This window comes from Balearica regulorum, chromosome 5 (assembly GCF_011004875.1).
Source record: "Balearica regulorum gibbericeps isolate bBalReg1 chromosome 5, bBalReg1.pri, whole genome shotgun sequence".
NCBI classification, from domain to species: Eukaryota; Metazoa; Chordata; class Aves; order Gruiformes; family Gruidae; genus Balearica; species Balearica regulorum.
The window spans coordinates 60927620-60954523 of record NC_046188.1 but is presented as its reverse complement, the minus strand read 5'-3'; the positions used below and the strand labels follow the sequence as shown (position 1 = coordinate 60954523).

General features: G+C 38.6%; 2 protein-coding genes and 1 long non-coding RNA gene across 7 annotated transcripts in view; 2 read left to right on the top strand and 1 right to left on the bottom strand.

Moving 5' to 3' along the window:
* Positions 1-7158: 7158 nt before the first annotated feature.
* On the bottom strand, positions 7159-22014 carry LOC142602112 (uncharacterized). Of its 2 annotated transcripts, none has more exons than XR_012835807.1 (3): positions 21728-22014; positions 10809-10905; positions 7159-7252 (listed from the first exon to the last, which is right to left on the bottom strand). It is a non-coding gene; the product is annotated as an uncharacterized LOC142602112 (long non-coding RNA). The 2 variants fall into 2 exon arrangements; XR_012835806.1 differs by lacking the exon at positions 21728-22014 and adding an exon at positions 12629-12739.
* Positions 15642-16801, top strand: PTH (parathyroid hormone). Its single transcript, XM_010305961.2, has 2 exons — positions 15642-15736; positions 16531-16801. Exons 1-2 carry the CDS (start codon positions 15651-15653, stop codon positions 16799-16801), a joined length of 357 nt encoding a protein of 118 aa, XP_010304263.1. The 5' UTR covers positions 15642-15650.
* An 80-nt stretch (positions 22015-22094) lies between the features above and the next one.
* BTBD10 (BTB domain containing 10) overlaps positions 22095-26904 on the top strand; it is a 29878-nt gene continuing 25068 nt past the window's right edge. Inside the window, exon 1 of one of the 4 annotated variants that reach the window (XM_075755224.1) lies at positions 22095-22229. The gene's annotated coding sequence lies outside the window, so the exon portion shown is untranslated. The remainder of the gene's footprint in view (positions 22230-26904) is intronic. The other 3 variants (XM_075755221.1, XM_075755222.1, XM_075755223.1) reach the window with 3 other exon arrangements.

Below are 26904 nucleotides of genomic sequence, written 5' to 3'. Positions count from 1 at the left end.
TAGGAGTTGGACTGAGTCTTTTAGAAACCCATAGCATCCCGAAAATTTCACTAGCTTGGCAGAGGCACAATTTACAGACCTTTTTTTTAAATTTAAACTTGCATGCTTTTGAATAAAACGTAAGTCCATTGATGATGTCAATAAACTGACATATCAAGAATTTAATACAAAATTGACTTCACTGAGACTAAGCTTCCCACTGTACATCCCTACCTTTATAATGGTAAAAGAACTGTCTTTGCTAATGAATACCTGGTTGCCTCTCAGAATGGAAAGCTGGGAGCTAGCGAATTTGATCTGTAGGCCAAATTCTCCTTTTAGGATCACTGGCACAAGTGAAGGGAGCTTCCCCAGTGAGAACGTTAGGCTTGTAAGAGGAGTGTTTTCTGAGCAAACTTACATGAGGTTCTGTGCTTGCGAAACTGTACCGATAAAAAAAGAAACATCCTGGCGGTCTGGTTTAAAGGGCCACATAAGAAAATCTGGTCCATCTGTTTTACACTGAAGGAAGCCACTGCCACTGAACTCTTGAAAGTGTTGTCAGAGCTCTTTTGGGTCAGAAAACAAAAATATCGAATATATTATACTCTGTGTGCACACACTGAATGAACAGAAAAGCATTGTAAAGTGCTGCTTCTCCTTCTTGCATGTGTGATTTAGACAGTATGCTAAGTTCAAATGACACCTCCTCCCACATAATATTTTGTAACTTTGATTTGTTTTTCTAGTTCTAAGAAAGATATCTGAAGAAATCAAAATGTACAGATGCAATGATAACATGAGCCAAGGAAAATGCATGCTAGGCAAAGTGTCACCTTTGTGATACATCCATCTCAGCAGATCCACCCTTGATTACAAAGATTCATGACTAATGGTATAGTTTTAATTATAATGGGACACTTATTATTGAGATGCTGCAAATGTATCAGATTTTCAGAAGCTTTTGTGTTTGAATGTTTTGCCAGTGCTTGCTGAAACCCCTTGAGAGGCAATAATTTTCTACAAAACTTGCCAAAGCCAACTTGTAGCCAATATATTGCACGACAAATATCCTAAATGAGGTAAAACACATTAATTTAAAAAAGAACTTAAATGCATAAGTATTCTTTCCTTTCATGTAAATACTTTTTCAGTATCTGGATTCTTTTTCTGATGAAAACAGAAAGTGAGGAGACAAAATCCTTGTGGGAAACTCATGATCCAATGGATGACATCTCTTGATATGTGATACAGACAGAAATTATTAAATCAGGTCATACTCAAGGTCCATTTTGTCTTCATTATCTACTACTTTATTAGCATATTCAAGTAATTCTGAGAAATAAGTGAGGCAGGATCTTCTTTGTTTATTTTGGTTAATCTTGCATTTTTTTCTTGTTCCATTTTAATTATTAAGGCAACCAATGTACCAAAATAAAGCTTATTATTCTATAATACACCAGATCACTCCAAGAGCCTTTTTCAAAGACTGATATGACTGGTTCACTGGCCTCCAGAACAGAGGCTATTTCTATTAAATGTTTTGATTACTGTAAACAAAACTAAATACTGAAGATCCTTTAACTATCTTTCATAACTTGTTTCTTTCTCTAGTTACTGTATCACTTTCCTTGTAAATTACTGACAGTTGAAATGCCTAGTTCAGCTTCCTTTGTACAGCTACAACTTCATTATTTTCAATCAACTTCTCTTTAAATAGAATATATTGTCTTTCTTTCCTTGCTTTTTATTTTGCATATGAAACTGCTATGTAACTATGTCAGCCTAGAATCCTTTTTTTTTTTTTTTTTTTTTTTTTAAATTACTGCAGAGACGTGGTGGAAACTGTGATCTAACTTGTCTCCATGTCTTGCATGTTTTTTCCTTTGCATCAAGAAGGATGATCCTGGGAACTACAGGTCAATCAGCCTCACTATTGTTCCTGTACAATCATAGCATGAGTCTCAGAAGCCATTTCTGGGCACATAAAGAAAAAAGTGACAGGGAATACCCATCGTGGCGTTGACCAACCTGATTGCCTTCTATAATGAAATGACTGTGGGATGAGGAGAGAACAGTGGATGTTGTCTACTTTGACTTTTGACACAATCTTCCACAGTACTCTTGTACCAAGATGGGACTCAGTCTAGACAGATGGACTACTAGATGGGTGAAAAACTGCCTGGATCATCAAGGTCAAAGAACAGTGGTTAATGGTTTGTACTTCACCTGGGGGCCCAATTAGAAGCAGAGTTCCTCAGGGGTCTACTCTGGGACCTATATTTTTTCATAACTTTATCAATGACCCAGAGGATTAGACAGAACATGTCTTCTGCAAACGTGTCAGTGACACCAACCTGGGAAGTGCAGCTGATAGCGCAAAGGCAGGCTTGCCATTCAGAAGGACCTAGCGTTAGGTTAGAGGAATGGGTTTTCAGAAACCTCATGAAATTCAGCAGCCAAATGCCAAGTCCTGCACCTGGGATAGATTAATACCTTGCAATAGTGAAGGGTGGGGACTGACTGGCTGGAGAGAACACTGTTGAAAAGGACCTCAGGGTCCTGGTAGACAGTGAGCTAAACATGATTCAGCAGTATGCCCTGGCAGCAATGCAGACTAGCGGCACACTGGGCTCTATCAACAGCAGCACAGCCAGCAGACTGAGAGAAGTGATGATCCCCTGTTACTCAGCACACACTAGACTGCACCTGGAATACTGTGTCTAGTTTTGAGGCCCTCAATACAGAAAAGATCAAGTTGAGCAAATTCAGCAGAGGACCAGCATGATGGCCAGGGGCTTGAAGCAGTTGCCCTATGAAGAGAAGTTGAGAAAAGCTTATTCAGCCTGGAAAAGGCTTGGGAGGGCCTAATAGCAGCCTTTCTGTACCTAAGAGGAGGTTACCAAGAAGACAGAGCCAGGCTTTTTACCAAGGTGCATTGTGAGAGAATGAGAAACAATGGCCACAAATTGAAATATGTGAGATTCTGACCAAGGGAAAAAAGTTTCCCCTTAGAAGTAATTAAACACTGCAATAGGTTGCCCAGAGAGCTTCTGGGATCTTTGTCTTTGCAGATTTTCAAGACTCAACTGGATAAAGCCCTGAGCAACCTGGTCTGTATTTGCAGTTGACCCTGCTTTGAGCAGACAGGTTGACTACAGAACCTCTAAGAGTCTAAATGATTTTGTGAAACAGGAGATAGTTGAAAGCCTCTTCTTTTAAAAATATTACCTGGACCATAGTCTCTTCTGAACATTGAGAACTTTGGTAAGCCCTTTGTATTGTTTCATGGTCTGAGCTGTTGGAGCGAGTCCAGAGGAGGGCCACGAAGCTCATTGGAGGGCTGGAGCACCTCTCCTATGAGGACAGGCTGAGAGAGTTGGGATTGTTCAGCCTGCAGAAAAGGCAGCTCCGGGGAGATCTAATTGTGGCTTACTAGTTTCTGAAGGGGGCCTACAGGAAAGATGGTGAGGGACTGTTTATGAGGGAGTGTAGTGACAGGACAAGGGGTAATGGGTTTCAGCTGAAGGAGGGTCGATTTAGATTAGATATTAGAAAGAAATTCTTTACTGTTAAGAGTGGTGAGGCACTGGAACAGGTTGCCCAGAGAGGTTGTGGAGGCCCCATCCAGTCTGGAAGTGTTCAAGGCCAGGTTGGATGAGGCTTTGGGCAACGTGGTCTAGTGGAGGGTGTCCCTGCCCGCAGCAGGGGAGTTGGAACTAGATGATCTTTGAGGTCCCTTCCAACCCTAACCATTCTATGATTCTATGGTCTGTACTCAAAAAATAAAAATGCAAGATATTTCTTTGGAAATGCAAAATATTGATGTGATATCATCACCTGGTTAGTCTAATGTTATTTACAATTCAGCCACAGAAGCTGAGTGACTTGTTAACACCTGTGTTTCACCATCACAGAAGGACTAGGATGTAAGTAAATGCCTGTAGCAAAGTATTTATCATACTTGTGCAGTGAGATAATAGAGAGAAGTGTTTTATTACATGGAGGTGGGATTGGCACCAACAATAACAGCTGTCAGCATGAGGCTCCCCAGAAATCCAAAAAATGACAGTCATTCCATTCAGTGTTCATATTTTTGCAAAGAGCTTTTACTTCATGCTCCAAAAGAACAGACCTATAAATTAAGCAGAATGATATGTATTTGTATTTCTTCAGAAATATGGTAGGTAGCATGCCATATGACTGACTATAAATTAGGAATAAAAACCCAGCAGAGAACCACAACAGAGATAGATAAAATAGTGAAGGCTGATGGAAAGAAAATACAAATGTCTGGAGAGTAAAAAAACATGAGACACACATAGAGTGAAAATCTAGTAACACTCAAGAAGCTTAAAAAAACAGTCTGCAGATTTTGTGTAATAATACCTCCATGAAGATCAATACAGGGAAGAAAAGATGAGATTGCAACCCTAGTAGAGTGGGAAATATGTGCCTCTTGCAGGTGTTAGATCACTTGTGGCAAAGTGCTTGTAAACATTACATAATAGAGCAGTAATAGACTCGCAGCCTTGTGGTCTGCACTGCCACCTGGAATGCAGGACTTCACATACCAAACAAGTTCAGCTTTTGGTCTCTGCCACCATAATGTTACACAGTGTGGACCACTTTTATCTCCAGTGGAAAGTATCTCCACTTACACGCAGTGATGCAGGGGCCTCTTGGTGATACTTCCTATCATTCTAGGTAGCTTTCAGCTTTGAAATTTGTGGACATAGTTTTTCCTATTTCTGTTTGCTTATCTGTAAAATGCCTAAAGTAATTCTTACCTCGAAGATGGTATGAGAATTACCATGAGCTAGAGACCTGATAGGCATTAGTGATAACACAGCTGTAGAGCACTCTTTCCTGGAAGGATACTATTCCTCTAAGTATATCCTTAATGTGATGAGGTCATATTTGAGCATGTGTGTCTTCAGATGTGCCCATTCCAATGCAATGTCCTCTCTTTACATTAGTAGGCTGCCAAGCCATGGTAGCAGTGACGTATGTGATGATTGTTCAGCTTGAGAAGGCAGTAACTGGACATAAAATTGCATGCATTAAGGACTCCTGTGGTATTCTGTGTGCAAATACTTCCAATACACAACTTCACTATAAAAGGCCCTTAGAGTTTTGGAGAGTTAGCATTTGATCCAAGAATGGCATTTCCACTTATAATACACTGGGTTCAGATTTGTGTACAGTTGCTCCTTTAAGCGCAGATTTCAGAACTGCTGGATGACATCTTGCCTTTAGTATATGGTGCTTCTTAAATACTATTGTTTTCCAGAGGAAGGATCACTTCTCTGGCTTCTGTTGTAACCTTAAGTTCAAGGACAGTCTTGCAAATGTGCATGATTCAGTTTGAGTATTTGCTCCCCCTCATACAACTCAGCCATGTGCATCCACCCTAGTGCATCAAAAATATGTGGGTTTGACCCTACCTAATTTAACTTTAGAATCAGTGTTATAGTCTGATATTTCCGATCTGCTCTTCTTTTTAACTGCACTGTAACAAGTATCTGCAGCCAAAGCCCAAATCCTCAGATGCTGAAAATTAGCATTGCTGCTTTGAGTTAGTACAACTATGTCAACTGAACAACTGCTCCAGTGAGTATTGAATATTGAATGTAAGCTAGAGGGATGCACTAATTTTACAGTGCTGTGCAAAGAACAGGATTTGCAGAGTGAATGAGTATGTTTAGAGAACAGAGTTATGTAATTCATCTATTTTGGGGATTAGCCATCCCTGAAGTTCTGAAAAAGCTAACTGGGTTGGGCTATTTATAGAGTCTGTTCCTATAGTTACAGCACAGATGCTAGCATGGAAGAAAAACAAACTTGGCCCAAGCCATCTCCTCTGTGCACCTTGATAAATTTATACTCTCACAAATGTTTATAGATCTCTGAGATACGAAGAGATTTGGGGATCTAGGATGCTACTATTGCCTCAGCATCTGTTTGCACATGAGTATGCCCTATTTCCTGTTAGCTTCTGAGCTTCTGACCATGCCTTTGTTTTTCAGGTCATTTGTATTAGAGAGAGATGCAGACACTCCTTTTAAAGGAGTTTCCCAGAGTATGGGGGAGGAGAAGGGGCACTAATCTTGGGAAAACTAATGCAGTAATTGCCGAAATGATTCTGATCTTTAATTTCACAAGGCTGCTAGGGATGATGGCTCAGAATCCTTCCTTTACATGACTCTCTGTTTTCTAAGAAGCATTTGTAGGATCACTGTAAAACTACAAAGCCCATTGTTACTGCTACAGGATGTGCATAAGAATTAATGAAAAAATACAAACCATACTCAAAGAGTTCACAATCTTGAGGTCATGCAGAATTATACAACTTACAGGAAGGGAAGGAACAGTTTGTAGTAGGATAGTGTAGGTTTGGGCTGCTTCTTATAGATTCTGCTTTTTTATATATGATTTTTTGTCTGTATATAGTCATTGTTAACTTTTCTTAAATATTGAAAAACAGCCAATTGTTTTGGTAGTGGGCAGTAAGAAGAGGGCAAAGGAGACAAGAGGAGGAAAGTTATCTGGCTAATGGAGAAAAGCCTGTTCCTAACATAGGGGTTACAGCAGAAAAAAATCAAATTAGGGACAGGATTCTATAGGGATGACCATTTTAATAAGGACTATGAAGCATGGAAAATGAAGTGACTTGCTTAGGCAGAGTTGGTTAATCCTTACCTTCATTAGTCTATCCTATGAGACAGGGAGATCACAATGTAAAACAAAGGGTAGCAGAAAATGAGGGCAGAAATATAGAGTTAGGTTCTTCCCTACTCAGCATTCTACATTGTCATTTGTGCACAGTGTAAGCTAAGCAAATTTTGATTTGTTTGTATCCTAGTCCAAACTGCATAGATTAAAACGACGATGTGCAGTGCACAAAAGTGGAGATTTAGGCCTTTTACAAAAAGCCTAGAAAATCGATGAAGACTCTGAATTTCATATGGAAGAAGAGACACAGGCTGGGAATAAATTTCAGCAGAGGCTAAGCAGAGAACTAAACAGCTTAACAAGAAAAATTTTAAATTGAGATAGTCTGTATAGCTTTGTGAGAGAGCAGAATACACATGTCAGCAAGGAAGATCTAAAAGATACATACTGATTAGTATAATCTAATTCACTGAAACTACCACTACAGTTTAGAATAATGCTCTCCTCTATTGAAGATCATAGAAAAGGTGAGCGTGATGACTTGTAGCACCAAACTCCAATTTTTCTTCTTTTGAATCTCACGGTCTCAACATAGAGACTGAAACAGAGAAAGAAAGAAAGACAAGCAAACAACTGTCAAGCACTGAGACCCATACATCTTACCATAAAGTGCATTTTCTCATAGACTACATTGTCAAATCCAAACAGAGAAAAGAAGGCAGTAAAAAGAAGAACAGGAAATGACTGATGCTCAAAATGCATATCAGGTGCTAGACTTCTTGATGAACTAGATTATGAGAATTACTCTTAAGAATATCATGTTAGTACTGATATTTCAGGAAGGTCTAAGAAGAAAAATGAGTTTTGAAAAAACTATTGGTCAACATAGAAGGATTTAAAATATACATATAATGCAAATAAAACACATGTATTTAATATGTCTTTTGAGTTCTGTAAAAGAAAATTATTAATTCAAGAATTTGATTTTGACAACTATTAATAATCTGGCTAATAATTTAATGAAAAGGTTGGATTAAATAAAGCAGGGAAAATACAGAAAAAGTATTATCCCTTTAGAAAATAGTGTAAATATATGTACAAATATATTAAGAGAATATCTTGAAGAAACTTCAGGTCAAAATATTTAACTACTGAGTTGATCTTCTATAAGTCTTGTATCTAGAAGTTTTCATTTCAAGGTCTTTATTTCTGGGACAAGGTCTTTAATATATAACTTAAAACATTTTATTTGCTGTAATTAATATCTCAAATAATGCAAAGGTTCATATAAAATACAATGCATTCTTTGTCGTTAGTAACACCATTATTAGAGGGTCTGCATCTTCTTGCATGTTTGCATTGCACCTGGCACAATATCTTCTTTCAAAACCCAAACAAAACAATGACTTTTGCCAGTTCTCTTTGTTTTCAAGTTTTGCAGCTGACTATGGACAAAGATTTTTTTCAGGACATTCACTGGATTGATGGAAAGGTCTGAAATGTCATCATTCATTTGTAAATTGTACTCATCATTCCCATGAGATTTCATCAAGCTCCAGATTGCTTACTTGGATGCTATCTGCTCATCTGCAGTGACTGCAAAAAATATGGGAATATGAACTTGAAATGTCTTTTCAGTAGAAAGCATAGAAAAAATATGTGGCTACCTGCATAAAACATGCAGACCTTCGTTATTCCATCCTGTATCATTCTGAGTCTTCATGGTTATTTTATGCAGAGCTAGCACATTCATTCTTACAATGTTTTTGTTAGGTCAAACCTGATACTTGTAGATATCTGCTGCTCCCTACCTCCCACTCAGGATCGCTCTCACTTTCAGGATCAAGTGGACACTGATATTTAATTACTCAAAGCTTTTTTAGTACGTCTTAATTGCTTTTAAAATGATGATTTTATAGAATGTGCGTGTATGTGCCTGTGTGTGCCAATGTATGCTGAAGAGAGGGTTCCTGAATCCTGAGGTCTTGACTGAGGTGCTTCACACTGGAAATGGGGAGGGGAGAGTGGTTTAGACTCATTCCTGTTTCAACGTTAGGTGTGTTTCCCTCTGGGATTACTTGTGCTCTCAAAACTGCTCTCCTTATGTGGCTTGTCAGAGATGCCATGTTGGTTTCAAGGATGAGAAGAAAGAAGATGAGCCCTCATTAGAGCTCCAACCACATTGCATGTTATTAAAAGGGAACTCAAACCTGCACAAAGTATTTAGAGCCAGTAATAGGCCAATAAGCACTCTAGCCTATATATGACTATATATGTGTGTGCATATGCATATGCATAATTCTATTTGATCCCAAAAATCCGATGATAAGACAGCAGTTGTGAGTACTGCACTCATTTCCTATCTTCTGAAAAAGGTCATAAAGTACTGTATTGTTCATTATAGCAATGAATTCAGCAAAGCATTGACAGCGTGGCGTTTCAGTGTTATGAGGGCTAATATCCCACTAAGTAATTATTGACTGTAAAATAATTTATCAGAACTTTTAAATCTGAAGTAAAACCTATACTTTCGCACACAATTATATAAATACTTATATATTTAGTTTACAATTCACTAACAGTACTTTAAAAATGTGCCAATATGTATGTGTTGAAACTAACCATGGGTTTTCTTATTGTTCATGATGCACAATAGCATTTTTGTTACTGACCACTGAAATGTGTCTCTGTAGAGACTAAGAGGTACCTCATGTTCATGACTTTCCTTAACAATCATTTTAGCATTCCTCCAGGCTGTTCTGGGCTGTTTCATCAAGCTTCAGATTCTTCTCATGAGAGAGAGATGAGGTAAGCAGGGCTCTCCATTTAGGCTTCAAAACAGCCATGTAATGTTATGTGAAATTCCATGCAGCCATGGTATAGGGTGGCATGCAGAGAGCAAACACTCATACATTCATGATCATATCATTGAAGTCTGGCATGTCCATGATAGGTCGATCGAGAAATTCCATGATAAACTGGATAGCTCTGTTAGATAACATGGCTAAGTTACATTGAGAGCAAAACAAGGTGTCCATTCAGACATTGTATATGCTTCACTTAATCAGTGAAAACTCTAGAAATAATCTGGATCACAATTATCATTATAGTGTCCAGTTTATCTCCCTAGGTAAGCAAGTGTACTTACAAGTAAGTCAGGTGACTGGGACTAGAATCTATCAGCTCTGTTTTCTCTCTGATCTTTTTCTCAGCTTTGTTTGCATCTAACCTGTCTTTGCCTAAATATCCATAACCTAAAATCAAATATCATCGGTATATACTTCCCTCAGAAAGAAATCAGGGAGATTCAGGAACATTGTGATTCTCAGATGAAAGATTTTATGTAACTGGAGAAAAATATACTGGCAAGCAATTATTTCCAAATTCACATTTGCCAGTAGCTGCTAAAAACACATTGTATGAAGCAGAACTGTGATAGGCCATCTTTTGATTTTCACAGAAGTCTCTGTGCTGTTTTTTACCTAATTGGAAACTCGCATGTGCTTGAAGTTTCATCTAGCTGGAAGAACCCAAAAAACACCTGAAGATACCCAACATTGCTTACATAAATTACCAAACATGCTGCTGTGGTATTTGAAAAGCCACAAATCTTGTCAATCAAATGAAGTTCTAAAGAGTTTACTGACTGTCACTTTGGCTCTTCATTGTGTCAAGGCAGAAACATTCCTTGGACACATTTAGAAAGGTTGCCTCACCAATCATCCAGTGTGTCACCAATTACTTTGTTCCCTTGCTCAATGATCTACTAATACTCTCTTAGCCATAGATGCAGTTAGAAAGCATTTTCTCTGGAACCACGCACTGGCACAAGCAAAGTAGAAAAAGCCTGCTTTTGTACATAGCACAGAAGTAATCTGACTGCAGTACTTACGCCTTCAATCTAGAGGATGAAGAATTCTGTAGGAATATTAATACACCAGATTACATAATTGATTTGTGAAAATATGCTTTCGTCATTTAGGAATATAATTTCAGAAAGCTTTGTGTTCTCTAACCATATTCCAGTAATGTACCTCAGGATGTGTTTAATTTCAAGATGCAGTGTAATATTTTTCCCTGACAAAATGAATAGAATATATGAATTAGATTATAAAGAATTCAGAATTTTTAGGATATGGCCATTGTTCACCTACCTGGCTGTAAAATCTGTATAATGGCTATCCACTCATTTTCAGCCCCAGAGTCTGATTACATTCAATGGCACAAATTCAACATTAAGTGGCACGCCATCTGCAAACAAAGCAACAAAGATATTTTTTCATGCACAGTTGATTCATGTATCTGTACAATCTATAAGGGAAGGTCAAGGAAGGGTAGTTCTCTGACGGGTCAAGAAAAAGTCTTGTCAGAGGAAAAGGTTGTGGTCAGCTCTTCTCTCCCACATTTTGATTCCTGCATCTTCAGTTCTTCAGCCCTCTCCCTCATCTTCAGAAGTGCCATGCCCTTGTTTGGTGTCCCTAATGCCTCATGGCATAGAGAAGCCATTACTGTAATAAACTCTGGAGTATATTGCTATATTGTCTCATGTCCAGTATAACATTCTATGGTTTTCAATGATGGTAAAAGAGAACATTCAATTTAAGCTTAAATCTAGCCTGAGACTGTTTGCTGGTGTACATGAAGAAATAATCACAAATTTCAACTACAATCTTTTAGGCATCATTGTATTTCAGCCTAAGTGTCACAAAAAGTTCCTCTTCCAAAGGAAAAGAAATTTCAATATTGATAATGCAACATATACATATAGTTTGTAATCAGTTTCTGAATGGGTTGCCTTTGTCTGGTAGATACCTGAAACATTTAATGGTTTATAGTTTCTTGACTGCTCTGTTCAGTTGTACCCACTGTTTCGTGGATTGGCTCATTCATAGCCTGCTGTTTTCAGAATAAGGAAACTCAGAATCCACTGTGCTTTCCCTCCTCTTATTTGAAGAGAAGCAAAAATTGTCTCCTGTAGGTCAGTCCTTATTTGTAGGCACTAGAAACGTACCCTCACTAGTACAAGACAATTTGCTAAGAAACTCGGGGAGGGGTTTCACCCATATTTTGCCATTGTATTTATATACACAGTCTTATACCTACAAAGGATCATGAAATCCCTTTTCATTGAGGAGATACTATTTTATTTTATTTTTCTGTCATAAAACTTCATGCATCTCTTTTTCACTGTAGTGTCTATAAATTTGGGTAGCCTTAAGTCTCCTACTGAACAGCATTTCAGCAGGTGTTAGCCCTGGTTTCCTGGGTTTGGCTCTTCCATTAAGTAGTGCCCAAAAGAGATCTGAATTTTTTTAAAGGGATGCTTAAGAAAGAGAAAAATTTGAATCTGAACATGAATCTTCAACTTTCTGAAACATTAAAAGAGCTCACTACCATTTTCAGCTCATCATTACACAGTGGATACACTATGTCCAAACAAAAATGTACACAATTACAGTATTTTGTAAAAGAACTACATTCATTTGGCCCATTATCTGTCATTCCCACATTTGATATGCCAAGATTAGCTGCTGTATTTTCAAAAAATGTTATTTCTGGATATCAGGGATAATAAGCCAAATCAAATAAGGGTTGTTTTTCTGCATATACAGATAAAGCCATGCCAATTTTGAGCTGTAATTTAAAGTTTCTTTAATTAACATCACAGGCTCTATTTGTTTACAAACAGTGGTGTATATATTTAATATTTTTATTGTTTTTATTATTTTTGTATCTCCACTCATCTGAGGCAAACCGTGCAATTCTACTTTGTCTTGTGTGTTTTTTCACATGTGAATATTTTTAAAAGTATCGCGTTTAGCCATCTTTGAGATCTTAGGTACAACCTATTTAGCACCTTTGAATAAAAATGACAATGAATAAGAAATCCTATTTCAGAGTTGTTTCAAAGACTAGGCATGCTAGGTACATCAGCTAAATTACACCTTGTTTAAGGGCATCTGCACTAACATACCATAAGTTGTCTGAAGTGAATTAAGTATTTTCAATTGCAACATCATACACTAGTGTTTTCTCTGTCTCGTTTTATTCAAAGCTCCAGCCTGAGGTGTCTTCCAGATTTACATGTGTGTTTTAAGGGATGCAACTGCAACAAAAAGAACAACATCGGCAACTCAAGTCTGCTAACACCCCTTTTGCAATTGTTACTAATGGCTTATTGCCAATTTTTGCTATCAGTTGCTGCCAGTTTATATAAAAGCATGATTTTTTGGTATACAGACACTAGTTTTTCTAATGCTTGTCCTGTAGTGAAGGCTTTCCTGTTCTATGCTAGAGGTTCCATAGGAATGTCAGGCCTCTGTAAAAATAGTGCCTTGAGGCTTTGCATTAAAGGTTTTGCATATGTTTGTTACGGTAAAATCTAAAAAAATGGAGCTTTTCATTATCAACTGTTTAGAGATTTTTCAAATCCTTTCCTGGCATGCCACGTCCAATGTACGTTTTTAGTCAAAGCCTTCAAGTTAGTATCATTAGTGAGCACATCAGATACAAATCTACCAAAGCATATTGTCCCCATACCTACGTATGCTTCCTTTTTGTGTAGGTGGAAGGATATTGACAACTGACAGTATAATGTTGGAAGCCGCCTCTACCCTGTTTTCTTGAACTTAAGTGGATTATTTCTTTACTTCTCAGTTTACTATTTACTGAGGGAACCATGAGATCTCTTTAGAACTTTCTGGAGTTTCTGGTTCTTCTCTTCCTTTCCCCATGAGAATACCATCTGTGTAAATCAATATCATAAAATAGCTTTTTTACCTCTTTGTGAAATACAACAGGTATATAGCGTAACTGAAAAAGCATTCATGGTAAAAGCAATAATAGCTTCCAAATGGTGTGTTAAAATGTGCAGATGTAAACTTTTTTTTTTTTTTGAGAAATATGTAGGAACTCAGAAGAAGCATCTTACCTAGGAAAAATATCTTGCAGACAAAAAAAATTTTTCTTCATACATATGGGAAAGTATTGATTTACACATTTCATTTCTCAGAATGTAGGCAAAGAGTTCTATATTTCTTTTCCAAAATTTATAAAGTACTAGTTTATATTGCAGCCTCTTCAAATGCCTTCATTTTATCTAGCACAATTGAGACATTCGGGGATATTCATAGGTATAACAGAACAGTGAGGGTCTAACACTGTATTTTAACAACTTTTCAGTACCACCAGCTTGTTATTAAAAACATGATCCTCTATCATCTTGGGGCTTCTCCTCCTTACCAGTATATTCTTTCACAAAGAAACCTACTATCTGACCTGAAGTGACTGTTCTTATTTCCCCCAAGTATTATAGATGTTAGCTTTTCAATATTTTGTTTTAGTCTTGCATTTGTAGATCACTAACCTCACTGCCTAATTTAAGTTTCACCTGCCTGCATTTAACAACACAGTTTTCTTTGCAAATCCTTCCAACAGCTTCAGAAATCATGTTATCTTGGGTACAAATCTATGAGTGATAGGGAATCTGAATTTTAAAAGTCAAACTTCTTCACAGATACCAGGATACTTTCTTTTTGCTGAGACCTTTCTTTTCCCTGTAAATGCCAAATTAACAAAAGCATCTGAGGGTGGGTACATGAGGGTCAGGAGGGTGTGTGTTGAGAGTGACATCAACTGAGACAATAAAAGGGCTTCTAAGTTACTTAGAAGCTCTATTTTAAAGTTACATTTAAGGGGTCCACAAAACCAATTCAGTAGTCTTTAAATATACTTGACATCAAGAGACAGTCATCTGCCGACATACCCAAACCAGAAATCTGTTTAAGATACTATCTGGTAAGTACACTCTATTTTATTTCCAAGTTCTCTAGAAGACTTATTTAGAAAATTTTATAATTGATTCCTTATTCATTTTTACATTATCTTCTTTTCAAACTATCTTAAAAATAAAGTGAATATTAGTAAGATCAAACTTATTATCTGAAACAAATTTGTGAAATTAAAAAATTTGAGACAGTGAGTTAGAAATATCTTGAAGTGAATCCAACTCCTGAATTTATAATATTGGGTTAGATGGACTGCTAGGACCACATTCATACTATCATGCAAGATGCCATGTAATAAATGTTTTTCTGACTTAGAGTAAAGCTGCAGAAAATATTGCAAAAAATGGCATTGTGGAGTTTTTTATTTCTTAAGTTTCAGTTACTCTGCAAATTTCTTAAGCTATAACAAAAAGATGCCTTTTCTGGCTGCCAATACTGAAAATCCAAACTGGAAACTGATATTTGGACTATATCATTTCTGACTGTTGTAGCATCATCGGTAATAAATATTTTTCAACTATATCCCAAGTTGCAGTTTTGCTGATGATGTACAAAGCAGAGTGGACTTCATACTGGCAATGCAGGATTATCACTGAAAAAAATGAAGCCTCAATTCTAATTTCTCTTATGTAGTTAAATAGGGAATGACATAACTCAGTACAGTTATGCCTCTATTGTCAAGAAAAGTGTCAGCCTCTTCATCCTAAAGAATATGCAAAAGAAATAGATAAAAGAACAAAACTTTTCACTTACATATATACCAGTATTTCAATATACTTGGAGCATATAAAGTATAAATGACATAATAATAATAATAATAATAATAATAGTAGTAGTACTAGTAGTAGTAATAGTAGTAGTGGTGGTGGTAGTAGTAGTAGTAGTAGTAGCAGTAGTGGAAGAACATGATTCTTTTCACCCAATTATCCAAGAGATGGGTACATGTATGATGATGATGCAGGGCAACTAAGGCTGACCAAATTCTTAGACTTTTCTACGAAGTAACAGTATGTGGCTCACAAAATTAGTATTACAACTAAATTCTTCATTTGCATTCCTTACTCTAATCCATTTCGCAAAAAAAATATTTTTCAAAATCACTTGTCTGATGTCTCCAACTTTTTTTCTAAACTAATTTTCTTTGGAATTAACAGAAATTACTTGAAATACTGATTTATACACATATTCATTTCTATCTTTGTAGACAAAATGACTTCTATAAAAAATCTGGCCAGGACTGCAATCATTTTATATGTCATATGCTTTTTTACAAACTCTGATGGAAGACCAATGATGTAAGTACATTATTATACACTTCCAAAGTTTGGAGGATGACTTTAGCTGTTCTTGAGAACATGGTTGGTTTGTCTGTATGTAAGTTTATGTGTATCCAAGTCTTTCCGTCCCTGCTTTTGAACCCTTTGGCCAAGCTGGCCAAATTCTGTCCTCTAGATACAGCTGTAGAGATCTCAGATGCTTTGAGTTCTTACACATTTTTTGAAAATAGGCAGCTGAGTAGAGAGAGAAAAATCATATAAGTGTTCTCTTAGGAATATCATTGGATAAGCTGCATCTCTTATTAGATGCTTGCGGGGGGACTCTACATAGGAAAACATCTTTTTTACTGTGCGAGCATCTAGCCGGAACTCACATTTAGACGCTAACATTAATCAGCATTGAGACACAAATCCACAGGAAATCATGCTTCCTTAGCTCTAGTATTCACAGAAAGCTACCACTGAATAAATGCCATAGTTTTAGTAATCAGTTACCTATTATCATATAAGCCTTAAGCTCATCTACAACAGCCAAAATAAACGATAACTATATAGTCAAACAATATTGTCACAAAACTGGACTACTTCCCATATTTGATGCCTTCTCACTAATATATCCATTACCAATAAGAAATCATCATCCACACTCCTTCTCTTCTCCAGATGCCATTTTATCCCTTACAAATTAGAAACGTAGATTCTACGGCTCTGCATTGCGATACCTCACAAAAGTTCTCAAACCTAGGTTTTTGAGTGAAGATATAGAACTCAAGAAGGGCCACTATGAGTCTCTTTGTTCTTCTTTCATGCAGGAAAAGATCAGTGAGTGAGATGCAATTAATGCACAATCTTGGAGAGCATCGACACACCGTGGAGAGACAGGACTGGCTTCAGATGAAACTGCAGGATGTGCACAGTGCCCTTGAGGATGCTAGGACCCAGAGGCCTCGAAACAAGGATGATTTTGTCCTGGGTGAGATGAGAAGTCGGAGGCTGCTCCCTGAGCATTTGCGGGCAGCAATGCAGAAGAAATCCATTGATCTGGACAAAGCTTACATGGATGTACTCTTTAAAAAGCCGTAATGAAAAATGCCAGAGCGTTATGTCTGTCCAAGTAAGCACGTGTCTGTCTATCATTGATCAAGTAGGGCATTTTATGATTATTTATTCAAACTGCAATAAGGATTAAAGGTTCCATTCAAGGTTGTAGCCCCATTGAGTTAGACATTTCACAACCAAATAATAAAATGTATTTACAGTCCACCCATGACCATTGCTGCTAATTTCTAGATATCTTTTAAATGGCTAATGTATCTTATAAAATTCCAGCATAAAAAGAAACCCAACACAGTAAGAAAGTTGAAAAATCATTTAAGACCAGTTCTACTACTCTTACATGGACAACATTTGTATGTAATCACTAGGCCTACTTGTATTCTTAACCAACAATGAACAAATGCAGTAGAACCTGTCTCCAGAATAGGGCATAATTTTGCCTAGGGTTAAATTTTGTTTAACTTTGTACTAATGAAAATATGTAAACTTAAATCCACATGTATTTTCAGAACAAGGCCTAAATTCAGATGAACATTAATTACATAGCAAAAGCTGCATGATAATAATTTAGGATTAAAGACTGCAAACATAAAAAATTAAAGTTTGATAACCTTCCCCTCCTCCAGAAGAGGAAAACCTATAATTAACTGCAGTTAACAGTGGGAGCCGAGATGGTAGCACGTATCTAAGCATGGCTCTAACTATAGAACTGGAAAATTATTCCATACCAATTACAATTGAAACAAAAATCTTGCAATATATATATTTCTGTCCCTCATTTTCTCTGTAAACTATCTCTAAATTTCTGTATGTTGTTGCCTCATGTGTAAGTATTTTTTGTTTGTGAGACCAGTGGCTCTCATAAATAAAATTACTCATCTTTATATGCAATTTTTGTAGAATTGGGATCTCAGTTTGCCAAATCCCCAAAATGAGAACCATTAACATGCAGAAATCAACCTGGGAGAGGAACCATTAGCTGTAATACATTCAAACTTTAAGCAGGACACAAAAAGAATTGGACATAAATATGGATGGGAAAAATCAGTTATAATAATTTTAAAAAGCAGCAAATAATACAAAATCATTTTGAATGGTATATGCACATATGTGCTTAGGACCCTCAATCATTTATGACTAGTAAGAATGTTTTCTCAGTAGGACTAATGGTGGTTGCCTCCAAATTTGTCATTGCTGGAGCTCAAACCTATATGAATTGCTGCTCTAAGCCAAAGTGTCTGTGTGTATGTTCCCATATCACTTATTTGTTTGTTTGATGTCTAGCACACCTTGGGGAACCTAGTAAAACACTCATAAGTGATTACAAACATAAATGCAATCTGCTGGAGGCTAGAAAGGTACTTGTAACTAGTGAACCGTAGTTCATAATCTTGGCTATACTTTCAGTAATGTAAAGGCCCTGATGCTGCAAGCAGATGGTATGCCTGTGCACATCGTGCGCCCCACACAGAGGCAAGGTTTCCATACTACTTGTCTGTTTGTAGAATTGAGGCCTTAAAGTGCACTTTCTATTTATTCTTTTATCAGACATCTGTGCTAACTTAAAGAAATAAAATTGCATTTTTGTACCTATGTCTCACTTATGTATTACCAAATAAAGTGGACCAAAAGCTCTTGGACATTATTTTAAAGCATAATAACTGACTGACCTTTAACTGTTCTGATATAATTTAGCATTTGGAACAAGATTATTACAGCAATATAAATACAAAAATAATGATGAAAGCAATTTCTATTTTTCCTTTTGTCTTTCCTGCATATAAAATCATTTTTTCATAGTTAAACAAAAGGTGTTTACCTAGCATAAACCTATTTATGTCCCCTTACCATAATGACACAGGTGTAGAAACTATATCTTCAAGTGCCAAACTCAAAAAACATATCATTTTGATCTAAACAACTTGTTCTTCCTAATCTTCAGCTACCCAGTAGATGAAAGGTGCTTACATAAATATTTAAACCTTCTGTACACTTCAAAAAATACTTGTTGCTTACAAAGGGCTTCAGGGTCAGAGACAGATGATGCACCACTGAACATCATTTAGCTAGAAATATGGCCACAGACAAACCATGCTCAGCACTGCCTCATTTATGGCTAAAATCATGTTTGCTTTGCCCACATACAGTATGACTCTTCAGAAGGACTAAGACAGCACAGTGGCAGATGAATTAGTGCTAAGCAATGCCCATTAGAAAAAAGATGTAATTTGAATGAACTTACTTACTAATGGTAATTATCTAGAAAACAGATTTGTTACGGCTTTTCAGCTTAAATCTCTGATCAGTGTAGCAGCAGTCAAAACACCGAAATGTTCAGAGTGCAGCAGAGGATGTTATAAAAAATATTTCAATTCCATGACATATTGCATAGATTCACCTTCACCTGGACTAACACATGCAATTTTGGTCATCTCTTTTTCATAGATTAAGGGGACTAGAAAGACAACGGTAAGAAATTATAGGGCCACTGAAGCACTTATATATGATCATAAATGGTAACAACAGCAGTCAGAAAAGAAATAAATAAAAAGAGGTGTGATGAACATATGATGAATGAACAGTACAGAGAGATAAATGGTATTGCCTACTTATCTTTCTAAGAGAACGAGGAAAGAGAGGCGCAGAACTGAGCTTGCACATGGCTGAATATGGAGTTTTTAGCTAGTATGAGCCAAAGTCTCATCTCTAGCCAACGCCACTGGAGGAGACAGTGGTATGACTCTTGGGTATGCTTGAGTTCTTTTCCCATGAATGCACTGGAATGTGCCTTAAGTCTATGCCAGGTTGTGTACTTGCATGTAAACAATGTAAACACTAAGTGAGCCTGCACTTCACAACAGACTCAAATATGCATGTGACTGCCAGAGGAGACTATGATGTCCCCTGTTATAGTGAGATAAAGTTAGGAAATTATTAGGTCCACATCCCTTCATATCCACAGAATCAGCCTTCCAAAGATCGGGTGTCTCTAGAAGGCCTCTTTCCTCCCTGAAGAATGTGCACATACTTCCCTTCAAGGCAGAAAACCTTGTTTTATGATCTGACAAGGGCTTTTTGCTAAGACCTGTGTCCTTGAAGATCTATCCTGTGCAGATGATATCTATTGTACACAGCTGTTTTTTATAAAATTCTCAGTGATAAGAAATATATTCATGTCTCTCACTCATGACTCATTGAAACAAGAAGCACTAATATCAATATCCATCCTCAGGGGAAGTAAAGCAGTAGTATGTGAAAAAAAACAAACACATGAAAAATTAACAAAGCCAAAATCACAAAAACTCTAATAAAAACTAGATAAATTGTAAGATCTGTAGGTAAAACCTACTGCTGGTGATTTAACTGCTAGTGTTTTGGCTTTCTTAGCTGCTTCTAACTTTGTCTGTTGTAAATACTGCTGTCTAATATTGTTCAGCTCACTGTTAAACAGCACGTAACATCTGACTCCTCGCCTCGTTAGCGCATTCTAACAGCTTTTGTGTGGGCTGCTTGGCCGTCATTGTTCCGCTGGTGGATTTCTAGAACTGTGTGGTTTATCTCTGTGGCTATTGTTAAAGGATGGAAGAAAATTCATTTAACAGATTCATGTTTTGCTGTATATTGCAGCAAAGCTGCTGTCTTTTGGGAGTATTTTGGTATAGCAAAGACACTAATCCTTGCTCTCTTGCCCCCCCTTTCCCTCCTCTCCCCAATGTGCATAAGGTGTACAACTTGTCTATCTAATATTCCCTGCTTAAAGCCATCAGATCTGCTAATGTATCAGGCAAGTCCAGAGGTGCACACTCACTGAATCTTTAGATTAATACTTAGGTATTCCTGAAAGAGGAGGATGCTCGGTAAGATATATAAGAAGCAGACAAGAGGCATTGGCTATACAGTTCCAGTCTCTGGAATCTGACAGCAAATTTGTCTACTTCCTCCACCAGAGGTTAAATCAGAACCCCTGCTCAAGATGAATATACTCATCAGTAGCATATAGATTCACGTTCTCTCTTACCTGTGTGTTTTCGCTGGGAGGTCTGGTCCCACAGTGGCTTAGAATAGCATTTTATGAGACTCTGAGAAGACCCCATACACGGTGGTTGATCTTCACAGTGGGGCTGCCCCAAAATATCCACTGTGCAACCAGACAGGCTTCCCACAGTGCACAAAGGAGAACAAATAAACATTCAAAAGTTTGGACAGAGATTTGTTGCTTCTCTTCTTCCTCCCAAACTCTCCACTAATTCAAATTTCCTTCAATATACGTATTGTATAGAGTTCTACAGTCCTTTCACCTGATATGGAAGTCAAGCTCTGCCTGTATTTAATAATGATGCTATAGAGAATATCTTAGAAAAGAGATAAATGTTGTCTTTAGATCTGAATACACTTGGGGCTTGGTATCAGTTTATTCTCCTCTCATGAGGAGTGCGAAGGGCTTAGTGTCATCTCAACACCTGTGACACTTCAGTGTACTGAAGCTGTCTACAATGTGGGACATGATAGTTCTGCTGGGGTATTATGGAATGAAAGCCACATCCTCTAATTTTATTCCTAAATAGACTGCAGATTATACAGACTCTACCTATAGGGCTGTACAAACGTAAAATTTATAGAAGTAACTTAAATCAGGAATCAGTTTTAGGATGAAGGCTGAGATAGCACAGATGTCAGCTCGTCTAGCTAAACTGTATTATATACTTCTTTGGCTTTTTCTTCTGTGCCAGGCAGGGACAGATGAATGACAGTGCCAGAGTGCCATGGGACTGGTCTGGAGGCCTGGAGGCTGGGTACGTGCTGCCAAGTAAAACCGGTAACGGTTGTTCCTCAGCCTACCTGTGTGTAAACACTGGCAGAGCTCCAGCGGAAGGGCAGCAGCCCAGTTACCATCCCCTCAGTGTAGCTCTATAGGGGAAACTTTGGCTCATGTGCCTTATCTTTCCCGATTACCTGTGCGCGGCGGCACGCTGCAGGCGAGGAGCCGCTCTTTCCGCCGGCGGGCGGCGCTCGCTCTCCAGCACCGCCTCTCAGGCCCTCAGACCGGCAGCCTCCACCTTCGGCGGACGCTCCGCCTGTTTGGCCGCACACCCTGCGGCGGCGCCCGGCGGGATCGCGATCTGACCTCCGTCCGCTGCCCGCGGCGCGTCCCCCCCCCCCGGAGCGGCGGCGGCCCTCAGGCAGCCCCGGGCTCGGCCCGCCGCCGGCCGGCGACACCGTAGCAACGGCCGCCTCACCGCTCCGGCCCGCCCCTAGCAACGGCGTCGCCTCGCGCCCCGCCCCGCCTCGCCCCGCCCCCTGCTCCGCAAGTCTCGTGAGATCTCGGCACCACATCCTCCTCCTCTTCTGCGTGCTGGGCGGCTCTCGCGAGAGGTGGCGGCGGCGGCGGTTGTCGGGCCTGGGTTCAGCGGCCGGTGGCGGCGGGAGACGGTGGCTCTGCCGCGGCGCCGCGCGGGTGAGTGGCGGGCGGAGGTGGCGCGACGCGACGCAGAGGGGCGGCTGAGGGCCCGGTCCGGTTGGGCTGCGCGCTCCGCGGAGGCTGTGTGCCGGGGCTGCCGGGCCGCTCCCTCGCGGCCGGGGTCGTTGCCGCTGCGGCCGAACCGGCGGAGGGTGCGGGCGGCGACGTGCCCCCTCCGACCCGGCTCTCGGCCGCGGCTCCTGGGCTGTCCCCTCTCAAGGCTTGCGGGAGGCCGGCCTGTCCGTGGCTCTGCCGGCCCGGGCGAGCGGCGGCGGCCCCTGCGAGGGACCGGAGCGGTGCTGTAGTCGCCCACGGGCTTTTCAGAGTACCTCAGCCGGCCTCAGGCGTGACATCTGTCCGTGGGCCTTGCGCCGGGTTTCCCTGCCGCCTCAGAAAGATCGTGTGCTGGAGCTTTTACACTTTAAAAGCATTGTAGAAAGAGTACCTTCGTCTGGTCGCTGTGTCTTGGTAACTGCTACGTGCAGTGTCATGAGTAGGTTGGACATTACTTAAATTACTAGTTTTAATCGTTTATAATGTTTATTGGCATAAGCCTGCAATTGCTTTGAGGGCTGTACAGAAACTGTATTATTGCTTAGGACTGCCTGACAGCGATCATATAATTCCTGAGCATACTTATTTTACATAATCCTTGAGCACTGACTTACCTAATCAAATGATTTCATAATGAGTTCAGTATCTTTATAAAACTTTTTTCTGCATAACCATATTAACCGTATTTTATTTGCAGAAAATATCAATTGCTTGTATGATAAATCTGTCATAGTACAATTATGTGTTGCAGTGGCCTATCCTTACTTTTTCTTCTTTAAATTCACTTTTGTTTCTAGCTATTGCTTCAGCATCTTTTTCCCTTTTACCTCACATCCCACCAAACATGTCACTTTAGAACTCTTTTCTTTCAGAATTTGGATCCAGCTCCATCATAGACCTTTTCCAGGTTTGTTTCTGTCACTTGTCTGGCTTCTTTGTCCAAAGTAGTGGTTGAGCATTGTATCTTTTTGTTCTTTCCTGTTGGCTGCCTCTTACAATTTTGAGTACATGCTTAAAACCTGGCTTCTCGGTAGCCTTTTGACTGTCATCTCTGTTCTCCTTATTTTTGTTCACCTTCTTTCTTCGTGAATCATCTTCAGTGATTCATTTAAAGAGTACTTATCTCTGTTGTTGCTTCAGCTTTGGTATCCTTTCCCTGGAAGACCCTCTCTCTCTTCAGTTTGCTATTGAATTAGATGATCCAGAAATACAATTCAAATTATCAACTTCACACTACTCACAGTTCATAACCTGATAGTTCGTTCACGCTTGTTTTATCTGAACTAGAAGTCTGTCTCTGCATCAGCTTGTGTAGATTACCTTGAATTCCTGTAGCTTGAACACAAGTACAGTCAAAAGGAACTGGATGGTTTAATTTTTTTTAACCACTTCTCTGTAGTTAAAGAAAACTGCTCCACTGTATTTGTTTTCCAGGTCTGTCTGTGGATTTGTCTTTGACTAGGTCTCTTTCTTGCAAAACATCATATAGATTTTTTTTTTTCTATTAACACACACAAATCTCTTGCCAAAAGCCTTTGCATGTTACCTCTTGATTTGTACCATTTCTGTCTCAAAAACTCATTATAGTCTATTACATCCTGCCTGTGATCATCATTGCCATTTACCAATGATGCTGTTTGAGATGGTTCTTAGTAGTTTTTTTCAGCACATATTAGTATTTGTGCTTTTGCCCAGTGTATTAATGCCAGGGAAACTGGGGATTAAGAGAGGCAGCATGTTAAAGCAGCTCTTGTATCACACATTCAATTCCTTCTTGAAGCCCAGTTTTCTGTTTAGGTGCCATTGCATTTGAAAATGGTAAACAGCGATGTGTGGATGACGCTGCTTATTAAATTAGTCACAAATGTCATCACCATTGGTTTTTTTCTGTCACTTAGTTACAAACTGTATGCTTTCGCACATTGTATGGTGGAGGTTAGGGCTGTTTTGTCCTGTATGCATACACAAAAATCAAAATCTCATTATGTGCTAATTTCTTTCAGCACAGCTTTACTTTAGCAGTGTTGCTTAAATCTTGGCTCAGTGCTGTTGCTTATCAATAAAAGTATGTATCCCTTTAAAATAGGTATAAAATAAAAAGCTAATTTAGAATTAATTTAAAATGTAAAAAATTATTTGGGATTTTCTTGCTCACTGAGATGTATTGTTACTGCTGAGTACAACCATGGATATAGACCTTGCTTGTTTCTTCAAGAAATCTACCTGATACTGTTTCATGCTCTTCATCTTGTCACTGACACTGAGTGTTATGAGGCTCTGTGTCTGTCTGCTTTCTGGTTTATATTGGTGGGCCACAGGGGATGGGGCTATTGGTAGTGGCAAGAAGCTTGCTTCTGTTCCTTTTTCCTGCAGTCATGACAGCGGTTCTGCTTTTGTGGGGGTGAAGTTGTTCAATCCACTGAGCTTTTTACAGGTAGACCTAGGCTGTTTTTACACGATACAGATAATACAGAGAGGGAGTTGGGAATCATCTGCCTCTTGCTTTTTAGGCTTCCAATTTCAGATAGATGCTTTATCATCATGTTCGTTTTAGGAATTATAAAGTTAAAGCTTGCAAGATGGTCACTGGATTATCTGTTGCTCATGGTGCTATAGAAATATAAATATCATCAGCTTCCCATGACTGCTTGATTTTTAAATTATTTTTTTTTTTTTACTTCTTACTCATTAAGAGAAGCTTCAATCCTGACCTACTATGTTAATGTTGAGACTGTATTGCAAAGGAATGTTTCTTAGCTGTGCTTTAATCAGCATCAGTTTGATAACATTTCAATGATGATAATTTATAAAGCTACTTTATGTGGCTGAATTATGGCTGATGTCTGCACTAGTTTGCAAGAAACTCACTTGGCAGGTATGGATTTCCATGATATATAGTGTTTGCATTATGAGCATGTGTACTTTGAACTGTATTTCTTAATTAGGATGTGATGTGACTGTGCTTGCATTCCCAGTAAATCTTACTTGTCAGTTAGTTTTTGTTGTTGCTGTTTTTGTGCTTTGACTGGAGGCAGCAAACAGCAGACTTTCACCCCTTACAGATAGTCTAAATAATCTGAATCCTGGATTTTCTCTGTCACAACTAATGCCATGTTGTGTCCTAGCTGGTTACTTGTCTATTGGATCTTTCCCATTATCCTGGTTCACCTTTACAGTGTATTTCACTGATGGAGCAGGTTAGAGCAGATGAGCTTCTGAAACCTGTCCTACTTTAGGAAATGCTTAAAGCTGAGCAGCTGCCGGAAGTATTACGTGGTAGTTATCTGAATGCTGTCTTCTGTACTGGCAGCTGGAGCAATCAGGTTTTTGTTTCATCTGATGAGCTGGTGTCCAGAAGATGACGTCTTGGGTCTCTGCCTCAAAACTTCAGGCTATTTAAATAATCTTTTTTTTAGTGAGACTCTAGAGCTTTGTAGACTTACAAGTATTCTTATTAAATATACTGTGGCTGTCTGGCTTGAAAGGTATTGATGTTGGTTGAGATTAGCTTTAGTTCTTCCCTGAAAGATTTCTAAAGAACACTTTTTTGTTCCCCCACCTGCAGTACCTTGAGGAGTGCAAGTCCTGCATCTCAGAAAAGTATGTCCACTTTGTTCAGCATCTAATGTTGTCTAAATCTTGCTTAATCTGGCTGTGCATCTTTTGTGCATTGTATTTTGTCATGGCACAGAACTGAATATGCTTAACTATTACTTAATACAATCTGCTGTACAGCTATCACAGGTTAGTGTATGATACATCCTTTCATGAGTTCTTCAGGTAGTGGTGTAAACATTAATTACTGTATTTTGCAATGCCTGGGGTGGCTCTACCACATTGACTATTAGCTTCCCAAACCCACTGGGTGTCTGTCTTTACAATTCCCTTGTATTTCAGTAGTCTGCAACTTTCATAAATTAGTGATGATTCTGGCTTCAAGGTGATGGTAGCAACTCTGAAGTGTTCTAGCTGTCTGTGTTGAAAGCTTAGAAAATTGAAGACTGATTTCCTGTTTTACACAATATTCCCCATGATAATTCTCTGGAGTACTAGCTTTCTGCAGAGGGGTAAGAAATCATTCTTTGTACCTGAAGAATTGCTTATTAGCTAATTAAGAATGGCAGTTTGGCCAATATGACAGTGTTTTGTGATCTACAAAGGATATGTGGAATTGACTTTTTTTTCTTTATTGCATTCTATCCCAGTTCCTTTTTGCCTTTACTAACATTTCAGATGCAGCTCCCTGTTTTCATGGAAGGCATTGAGTAGTATTTGGGGCCATGTATTCTTGCAGTTTTTTTGTTTTACGGCCAAGGCCAGAATCTTCTGCAAAAAATGCTTTCTTTATTGCCCACAGTGTGAATCCATGCAAAAAAAAAAATAATCATTTGAACCACAGTTGAAACGTTCTTTTCTGTTGTAGAAAAGAATGGATTTTGTAGGAGCATTGAAAAATTAATCAGGACGACTAGTGAGTTACTTTATAGAATTTATATGGCATTTGTTAATTGAAAAATCTTTATTTTCAATAGAGAATAGTGTAAAAAATTCCATATTTATAGTCTTACAGGTTTGTTAAAACCTGAAATAAAATTGATAAATACACTTGTTTATAATC